This window comes from Microtus oregoni, unplaced genomic scaffold, assembly GCF_018167655.1.
Source record: "Microtus oregoni isolate MIOR12 unplaced genomic scaffold, Mior012 000019F_ref0000042, whole genome shotgun sequence".
NCBI lineage: Eukaryota > Metazoa > Chordata > Mammalia > Rodentia > Cricetidae > Microtus > Microtus oregoni.
The window spans coordinates 11,740,926-11,751,683 of NW_024543078.1; the positions used below are offsets into that span (position 1 = coordinate 11,740,926).

Consider the following 10,758-nt stretch of genomic DNA (forward strand, 5'->3'; position numbering starts at 1 on the left):
GGGTCCTCAGGATTTGAACTGAGGTCCTCACATTTGTGCACCAAGCGGCAATTTACCCATTGAGCCACCTGCTGGACTGTGACCACCTTTTGTATATTCATGGTATTCAAGTGATGGAGCTTGTACAAAATAGCAGAGTCCAGGTGTCAAACTGCCTATTCCATTGATGCCATTTATGATTTGTGTGACATTACATTGGTTACATGACCTTCACAAAACTCAGTTTCTTCATCTGTAGGGAAAGAATAGTAATATGTTTTTCTTTAGGTAGGTAATAAGCATCGCCACAATTGCTGGGAACACCAAACCTTCTATAGATTGTCAATACATTCAGTGTGAGCACATGCACATGAAAACATGGACATACATGCACAATGCATGCACGTAAAACATGGATATATATGCATAATGCGCACACACATACATGCTCATACAGATACACATGAAAATATGGGCATTGTATTAGGGTTTTAATTGCTGTGTAGAAACACCATGACCACAGTAACTCTTATAAAGGAAAACATTTGAGGTGGCGTGTTGAGAGGTTTCTGTCCCGCCTGTTCCTTCAGCTGTTTAGTTCCAAAGAAACACACACAAAAGTCTACATTAATAATAAACTGGTTGGCCTATTAGCTCAAGCTTCTTACTAACTAACTCTTACATCTTAAATTAATCCATAATTCTTGTCTGTGTTAGCCATGTGGTTTGGTACCTTTATGTCAGTGAGACATTCTCATCTTGCTTCCTCTGCATTTAGGTGATGACTGCAGACCCAGCCTTTCCTCTTCCCAGAATTCTCCTGCCAATACTTCCTGCCTGGCACCTGTCCAATCAGCATTTTACTAAACCAGTACAAGTGACAAAACTTTATAGAATACAAGACCATTGTCCCACAGTAGCGGTGGCTTACAGTTTCAGAGGTTTAGTTCATTATCATCATGGTGGGGAACATGGCGGTGTGTAGGCAGAAATGGCACTGGAGATGGAGCTACTACATATTAATCCCACAGGCAATAGGAAGTAGACTGTGACACTGGAAGTAGCTTGAGCATAGGAGAACTGAAAGCCCACCCCACATTGATACACTTCCTCCAACAAGGCTATATCTACTCCAACAAATTCATACCTCCCAATACTGCCACAACCATTGTGGGGTATTTTCTTTCAAACCAACACAGATATGCACACACATTCTTACACATGGATGTACACAAACATGCACACACATTCTTACACACATGAACTCATAGATGCATACATACAAATGCACACATAAACACAGACAAACATGGACATATCCACAAATATAAATGTGGATACATGCACATATACATACAAATAATACAAACATGCACACACACACTCCCACACCCAAGTATACATATACATGCATGCACAACATGCACACACTCTCATGAGCACACATGTAAAAACCCATACACTCAAGTGTAAATACACGATGCACATTCACACATGCATTTTCAGCCACACAAAGCACATATATGCATATAAAAAGCACATCTACCCACATACATGCACATGTGAACATACACATGCATACATGCATTCACATACACATGTACACATACCACACATATGCACACACAGAGATACACACACACCACACAGAAATGTGAGAAAACACTAATATTTTTAAATATCTGTCTATTTTGAGGCAGATTCTCCAATAGGACAAGCAGGTCTGAAATCCATGATTCTTGGGTGCTAGGGTTACAGGGAGTCATATGGTCTGGCCTGGAATCTTTTTCTCTGGCTAGGGAGACAGTGTGAGCCCCTGAGTCATGTGGAAAGTGTGAGGTACAGAGAAGGTGAGTGTCTCACAAATGTCTGAGAATTAGTGAATGAAGCAATCATTCCGATTGGCCCTGAGCCTGGTCCATGCTCAGCACAGCAGGTGGCCACTCACTCTCCTCCTCTTTCCCTTCACCCTGTTGTCACCATCGTATTATCTTACAAAACAGCTTCGACTTTACATGTTCTCTGTCTCTCTCTTCTCCATCTGTCTCTCCCAATCTAGCCTTGATATCTAAATAAATTCACTTAATAAATGGCATTTGCCTAGATTTTTATTTATTATGAAGTTCATAGGATTTGCCCACACTTGTCAGCTATCAGTGCCTCATGCCTTTTTATGGCAGCATTGAATGGCCGTGCCTCATTTTCTTTATTCTACATTTATCTGTTTTATTCTACAGTATGGCCATTAGCCATAAATACCATGTCTGATATACCTTATATTTACCTATAATTATTATATTCATTTATATATTGAGGAATATTTGGCTATTGTCTTCCTCAGGAGGGGGAAAAGAGAATAAGTACTTTTCATATACAGTGTTTCTTTTATTATATGTGTACATTTCATTTTTTTTTCCTTCCAACCAAAATATCTTTTTTTTTAATTTATTTTTTTATTTTTAATAATTTTTTTTATTAAGAAAAGAAGAAAAAAAAACATAAACAAAAAACAAGTTTCCACCTCCTCCCAGCCTCCCATTTCCCTCCCCCTCCTCCCACCCTTCTCCCCCTCCTCCCACCCTTCTACCCCTCCCCCCACTCCTCTCCCCCTCCCTCTCCAGTCCACAGAGCAGTCCAGGTTCCCTGCCCTGTGGTAAGTCCTAGGTCCTCCCCCCTCCGTCCATATCTAGGAAGGTGAACATCCAAACTGGCTAGGCTTCCACAAAGCCAGCACATTAAGTAGGATCAAAACCCCGTGCCATTGTCCTTGGCGTCTCATTAGCCCTCATTGTTCGCCATGTTCAGAGAGTCCGGTTTTATCCCATGCTTTTTCGGTCACAGTCCAGCTGGCCTTGGTGAGCTCTCAGTAGATCAGCTCCACTGTCTCAGTGGGTGGGTGCACGCCTCGTGGTCCCGACTTCTTTGCTCATGTTCTCCCTCCTTCTGCTCCTCATTGGGACCTTGGGAGCTCAGTCCAGTGCTCCAGTGTGGGTCTCTGTCTCTGTCTCCATCCATCACCAGATGAAGGTTCTATGATGATATGCAAGATATTCGTCAGTATTGCTCTCGGATAGGGTCATTTCAGGTTCCCAATCCTCAGCTACCCAAGGAACTAACTGGGAACCTCATGTTGGGCACTTGGGAGCCCCTCTAGGGTCAAATCTCTTGCTCACCCTAAAGTGGTTCCCTTAACTAAGAATTGTGGTTCCGTGCTCCCCTATCCACCTTTCCTTTATCCCAATTCTCCTGATTCCCCAAATCCCCCCTCCTTCCCTTCTACCTTTTCTCTCCCCATCTCCCCTTACCCCCATCCCACCCCACCCCCAAGATCCTAATTTTCTCCCCGGCAATTGGGTCTACTTCCCTTAGCCAAGAGGATAACTATATGTTTTTCCTTGGGTTCACCTTCTTACTTAGCTTACACCTGTCAGAATGGCTAAAGTCAAAAACACCAAGGATAACCTTTGCTGGAGAGGCTGTGGAGGAACGGGTACCCTCATCCATTGCTGGTGGGAATGCCATCTTGTGCAACCACTGTGGAAGTCAGTGTTTCGGTTTCTCAGGAAATTCGGGATCAACTTACCCCTGGACCCAGCAATACCACTCCTGGGAATATACCCAAGAGATGCTCTATCATATGACAAAAGCATTTGTTCAACTATGTTCATAGCAGTATTATTTGTAATAGCCAGAACCTGGAAACAACCTAGATGCCCTTCAATGGAAGAATGGATGAAGAAAGTATGGAATATATACACGCTAGAGTACTACGCTGCGGTAAAAAACAATGACTTCTCGAATTTTGCAGGCAAATGGATGGAAATAGAAAACACTATCCTGAGTGAGGTGTCCCAGACCCAAAAAGATGAACTTGGGATGTACTCGCTCATAATTGGTTTCTAGCCATAAATTAAGGCCACGGAGTCTACAATAGGTGAACCTAAAGAAGCTATGTACATTTCATTTTTAAGATAATAAAAGGATTTGGAAGTACATAGTAGTGATGGTCACATGATGAGTGACTATACTTAAGTCACAGAATCACAGTTTATGTTCTCAAAATGGTGAATTTTGTCTGAATAAAAGAAGGAACTCTTTGTATTTTGTAACCATGGGTTTACCTTTCATATAATGATGTCTAAGGGTCTGGATAATGGGCTCTTATAGCCATTCACTGCTAAACTAAAATCTACTCAATACATACACCCACAATTTTTGAATCTGTGTGTATCTTTGGACAATAGCATTTTAGTTGCCCATAGGACTTGATTAATTTATCCTGTGTCATCAAATTTCACTCTGTCTGCATCCCCAGCATGGTGCTGAGCCAGCTGATGTCATCCTCAGACGGTGCTAGGTGTTTCCATGGAGACCATACCAGCTCTCAGGACAATTTCTTCTGTTCACATTACCTTCCAGGTTGCTTACCTTCAAGGCCGTTGCCCAGATCTTCATCTTGGGCTGTTCCTGGGTGCTGGGCATTTTCCAGATTGACTGGATGGCAAGCACCATGGCGTACCTGTTCACCATTATCAACAGCCTGCAGGGGGCCTTCATCTTCCTCATTCATTGTCTGCTCAACCGCCAGGTATGGGGCTGTCTACTTCCACCTTCCTCTCTGCATAGAACCATCCACTTCCTATGTCTGAAGCAGACCCACTTTCTTATCTAGAATTCTGTGTTGTGTATGCATGTGTATTGTATGCATTTGTGTGTATGTAATTGTGTGTTGTACATGTGTATTCGTACATGTGCTCTTGTTTTCCTGGAGACTAGAGACTGACATTTGGTGTCTTTCTCCATCATTTCCCCCTCACCTCTAGTATTTTATTTAAATTGATATGCACATGTGTGTGACCTTCTCTTGTAGAAGTTTGACCAAAAGAAAGCCAAACGGTGAATTCTCCGCTTCCCTGCTTGTGCTTCCTGTCTGTCTTCAGTCTGTGGTCTGTGGTCTGTCTGACCTACATGTGCTATATGTTGGATCTGTCTGTATTGCCTGTGTGTGTTGTCTATCTGTTGTGCCTCTGTCTAACAAAGGGACAAAGGGATCACTCTGTTTTTATTGGAAAGCACAAAAAACAGCATGGAAAAGGTCAAGGAATTACTTATAGAAGTCTTTCATGGAGTTTTACAAGGGGAGTAATTACTTTACTGACCACAGCTGACCTAGGAGAGCACTTAGAACTGCAGATCTTATCAACCTGTATCTGTCTGTTTTTTTCCCCACATTTAGGGGATATTTGTTTTTCTTCAGATTATGTTCAACCTGTTTGCTGTTCTCAGCAAATGATCACCACAACACACACACAACTCAACACACCACACACACACACACACACACACACACTATTCTAGGCTCGGGAAAGGGGAGAACACATAATTAATGATTAAAGCTATGTCTTTGGCTTAGATTTTACAAACTGATAACATGGGCAATCTAAGGCTCAGTAAGGTTAGCCACATTGTCCTCTTAAAGGCGGGGTAGAATTAGGCAGGCTTGGCAATGGTAGGAGAGAAGGTTGAGCACACAGTCTTAGATGATTTCAAGGTAGGTTATTAACCTAGTTGTAAGGCTTGGGAAAAGTTCAAGGTCTCCTAAGGCAGAGGGTATTTACAGAAGAATCTGTCATCGTAGCTACGCGCATGAGTGTAGTACCTGTAGCAGCCAGAAGGGGCACTGGATCACTTAGAGATGGAGTTGTGGATGTTTGTGAGCCTCCTGTCATAGGTGTTTACAACCAAACTCGGGCCTTCTGCAAGAACAAGGCACACTCTTAACCACCGAGTCTCTTCTCTCTAGCTCTTCTAGCTTGTCCTTTGAGACAAGGTCTCTTGCTGAACCTGGAGCATCAGTTGGGCTAGATTGTCAGTCAAAGCCCAGCAAGCATCCTTCTGTCTCTGCCTCCTGATTGCTGATGTGTGAAACCATCTTCATTCCCCTCTGAATTTTCTCTATTTTTGACAATTTCATACAAGCATACAATAAACTGGGTTCATATCCACTCCAATTCTTCCCCCAGATTCCTACATATTCTTCTGAACATGTTACTCAACCAACTTCATGTTTCACGACTTGAAAAACCCTACTAGGTCTAGTTAGTGTTTTCCATATATGCATGGTGTGGGGACACCCATTGGAGCATATCCCCAGAGAAGGAAAATTTTCTCTGTCTCAGAAATGATCAACTGGCAATCATTTCTCAGTAAGGGGAGGGGCCTGGAGGTCTTTTTCCCAATCCATGTTATGATGTGGCCTGCTTGATCTTGTGGAGGCACTGGCAGCTGCTGTGGGTCCATGAGTGTGATAGCCTTGTCGTTTCTGGAAGACAGCATTCACAGCACCCCTCCTCCAGCTCTTACATTTTTTTTTACCTTATTTTCCATGTTGTTCCCTGTCCTTGGTGTGTGAGGTGATGCAGTGTCCTGTTTAGGGCTGAGCACCATACTCAGCTTTTTTATGTTGGTGCTGGAGATCCAAGCCCAAGATCTCATGTTGTGCAGCAAACTTAGTGACTGGCCCAATCCCAGCCTTATTTACCTTGCTTTGTTATGTCTCCCTATCAGGTACGGGATGAATATAGGAAAGTCATCACCAGGAAGACTGAATCCAGCTCCCATTCCCAGACTTCGGGGATCTTACTGACATCTATGCAACCCATTTCCAAGATGGTGAGGGAATGACTATGTGTTTCCCACTGATATTGACTAGAAGGGGCACATTTGCTCAGCAAACTCAACAGTTTCAGTACTGCTGACTGCTACGTGTGCTCATGCACAACTGTTGGATGGGGATATTAGAGCAGGATGCCTAGGTTTACACCCACCTCTATGACTTATTAACTGTGCAAACTAAACAAGGTGAGATCTATAGGTGAAAAGACAACATACATGTTAAGGATTTCATCCTAGCCAATGACCTATGAGGCTATCAAGGAGATGTTCTTACTGGTTCAAAAGGATGTAATAATTTGCATTCTCAGGTTTTGTGGCCAGCCTTGCTGCCAGGTAACAGATAGGTGGATTAGTCACAGAAGGTGTCTCGGCTTCTTTTTTCTTGTTGCTGGAACAAAATACGTGACGGAAGGAGCTCAAGGAAGGGAGTGTTTATTCTGTCACAGTTCAAGGGTACAGTGCATTATAGAAAAGAAATCATAGTAGCAGGAGCATGTGGCAACTGGTCACACGGTATCCAAGTTAGGAAGTTGAGAAGTGAACTGTGGTGTTCGGCCCACTTTCTCTCGTTTCTCCTCAAGCCCATGGAATGGTTCTACCACATGTAGAGTGGACCTTCCAGTCTCAGTTAATGCAATCTGGATGGTCATTCTCAGGGACAGACAGAGATTTGTCTCCTAAGTGATTCTAGAATCTGTCAAGTTGACGGTCAATGTTAACCATCACAGATGGTATGCCCACAGTGGGGTTTTATTCTGCCACCCAAAGGAAATGGGGTAATTTTCCTGAAACATGGTAAGATAGGGTATCATTCTGTTAAGTGAAATAATCCAGAAAAAGAAGCGCAAATAATCACACGCTATCTGTCATACAGGGAATTCAGGTTATTAAGTGACACAAAATTAAAACTATAACCATTTGGGAGGAATCGATAATCAGTGGGAGTAGAGACTGAATACAGAGAACAGGCACATTGTGATCAAAGTACATGATATGCGTGAATAAAACCATGACAGAGAAACACATTATTTTTGTTCAATACACTAATAAAGACAGAGCAGATACACTCTTACCCATATATGTACACACACACTCTATTTGCTGTATTAAGTGGATTTTGTATCATTTTTACCTTAACTTCACACTGTGACTTCTCTATTCACCTAGTGCATATTGAGTGCTATGCCATCCGGGTCTGTCATAGCTTCACTTTCTGTGGCTGTGACAGAAGACCTTGAAGAAAGCAATTCAGTGGAGAAAGAGTTCATTTTATCTTACTTCTAGATAATAGTTCATCTTTAGGGACGTCATGGCAGTAGGCTCGTGAAATAGGTCACATTATATCCACAGTCAGGAGCAGAGAGCCAGAAACTAGCTATATATGCAAGTGTTTAGCATACTCTGTCCACCCTTACAGTTTAGAGACACCTTTCCATGGGTCGGTACCACTGATGGTAGGTGGCGATTTCCACATCAGTTAATATAGTCAAGGTATCCATAGGCCAACCTAATCTGAAAATACCACACTGCGCCTCTCTTTCCAGGTGACTCCAGATTGCATCAAGCTGACAGATAAAATTAGCCATGACAACTTTCCTATTCCTTGGTAGTGTACCACTGACAAATTGCCTATGTTCTAGTAAATCACCAATCCACCATCCTAAAGATACTCACACAAATAACTAGTTAAACTCAAGGAATCACAAAGAAGGAAAAGCATGAACAAAATTTCAATGTTTATGCTTGTAGTCTGTTTCTATTGATCTCTGTGTACATGTGAGACTGATGCCCCTGCAGACAAGACATTAAGGATAATTTTTGGGTCAACATGTTTGATTGATGAAGAGGTAATTCACTTTTGTGTTTTTCAGGGTTAACATCATTTCTTGCCTTTACATATACAATGGAGCGACATTCTAAGACGCTTTCAGGAGCCTGTTTTTAATCACTCTCTGGCATATGGAAATTCAAGATCTCACAAGTGGAGGAACTTTCTTGTTCACTCAAAGCATGGTTGGATGGGACCAAATGACAAGGGTTTCATGCAACAAGGAGAAACATGAGTTACTCCCCAAATTAGTTCCATTCGTGCTCTGCAGCTGTGAAGCTCCACATGTTTCGGAAAGAGCACGTCCTACTTCAGTGACACAAGTACTGCCATTTTCCTGCCTCCTGTGTCCTTTGTTGTGGGGCTTCAGGCATTTTCATCTAACATCTGTCATGTATTGGACATAGAGTAGCTCTCAATAAATGATTTGTTGTCTTTCTGAGAAACTTACCTGTTATTTTCTCTTTGTCAGTTTCATAGATATATGCATTGATCATGTCCACCCTAATCCTCCAACTTCTCTGGGCAAACCCAATGTGTTTCCTCTTACCTGCACATCCTATTTCTTGTAACACAGTGAGTCCAGCTAGTGCTTCTGCCTGCTGGGATGTGGATGGTCATGTTGATATTGTGGCTGATCATGTGCAGTAAGCACAGCTGCTGTGAATTCTTAAGTACATTGGCCATGCCCTGCCCAGAAGACACTGGTTCACATCTCTTCTTCCCATCCTCCACCACAGGCATTCTTTCTATCTCCTCTCCCATGATGTTCCCTGCCTTATGGGTTTCATATAATTCCCTTACTCAGGGTCAAGCATTCAATAGTCATTTCTCTCAGAATTTGGACAAGTTAAGAGTCTCTACGTCTTCCTGATTTAAAAGAAATGATCAATAAAACCATAATGGAACTATCATCTTTGGTTAAGAGGTTTTTAGAAAAGGTTGCATGTGACAGCTTGCCAATACCATCCTAAATGGGCAAAAATCAAAGCATCCTCTTTAAGACACTAGGGGTGTACATTCTTTCCACTCTTCAATATTATGCTTAAAGTCTTAGAGCTCTAAGACAAGGGGAGATAAAGGAAGTTGGGAAAAGATGTCAAGTGCTTGTACATATACACATGACAGGAGTCTGTACACAAGAGACCCTTAAGTCCACCCAAAATCTCTTAAGGCTGATATTCAGCAAAGTAGAAGGACATAAAATCAACACATACAAACGAGCAGCATTCCTACAACCCAGTTACAAACACACTAGACAAAATTTCAGAGGAATATTGAAAAGCAAAACATTTTTTTGAGAAAACATTTTTAGAAGCACTATGGATGCTAGAGAGTGACAGGCAGCAGCATATTGGGGCTCTAAGGAGAATTTGGGAGATTCTTGATAGGACTCAGGTGAAGGCAGAGGTTCTACAGTGTGTGGCTGAAGACTGACTTGCTGTACCCATAGAATGTGCTTGCAACCAGGCCACCTCTGGGTCAGCTATGAAGGTTAGAAGACAAGAATATAGAAAATCAACTAATGTTAGTTCTAGGAACCAAATTGAGTTGTTTTGGGAATTGTCATTGCTCAACAAAAATGAATGAGCTTTACAAAATGGTGAGACTATGACCATTTATAATTCCAGAAACTTTTTCATGACTTGAGCAGAATTCTTCAATAATGTCTGTCAAGTGTTGAAGGTGTGAAAGAGGTGAAAATTCAAATGAGGTTATCAATTTTAAATGAAAACCTATAGAAACCAAATAACCACATGAAGGAAAAGGCCTACTCCTACCCATGCTGTGTTACAGCTCTGAACAGAAAGGTATTCTTGTCGTCAGAAGCCAAAGAATGCCTATAGCTCAGAGGGAATTGTATCCTAGCAGCGAGAAGCCAAGGAAAACCTGTAAGCATTATGTCTCTAAAGGGAAATGTATCCTGGCAGTTGGAAGCCAAGGGATACCTACAGCTCTGAAAGGAAAGGTATACCCACAGAAGTCTTACATCTCTGTTCCAGTGTGGAGGGACTGTCTCCCCAGCAAAGTGTTAAAAGTCCTTGTTCCAGGAAAGGTTTACATAATGCAAGTCTAACGTCTTGGTTCCTGCATGAGTGGCTTCTCCAGCAGGGTTGTCACAGTTCTGTTCTTTGCTCTGGAGAGATGTTTGCTCTAGCAGGGGAGGGTTTCTCAGCCTGATTATCACAGCTCTGCTCCACGATGCTCAGCTTTCTTGGAGTGTAAAATTCTGCTACATCAAGGGGAAAGTTTTCTCATCCAAAGTGTTACAGTTC

At 42.2% G+C, this 10,758-nt stretch overlaps 1 protein-coding gene across 1 annotated transcript in view; it reads left to right on the forward strand.

Annotated features, from left to right (window-relative positions):
• Adgre1 (adhesion G protein-coupled receptor E1) overlaps nt 1-8,884 on the forward strand; it is a 76,081-nt gene extending 67,197 nt beyond the window's left edge. The window contains exons 21-23 of the mRNA XM_041669494.1: nt 4,399-4,567; nt 6,547-6,651; nt 8,526-8,884. Of these exons, the coding sequence (XP_041525428.1) occupies nt 4,399-4,567; nt 6,547-6,651; nt 8,526-8,531 (280 nt within the window). The 3' untranslated portion in view covers nt 8,532-8,884. The remainder of the gene's footprint in view (nt 1-4,398; nt 4,568-6,546; nt 6,652-8,525) is intronic.
• Nucleotides 8,885-10,758: the final 1,874 nt, after the last annotated feature.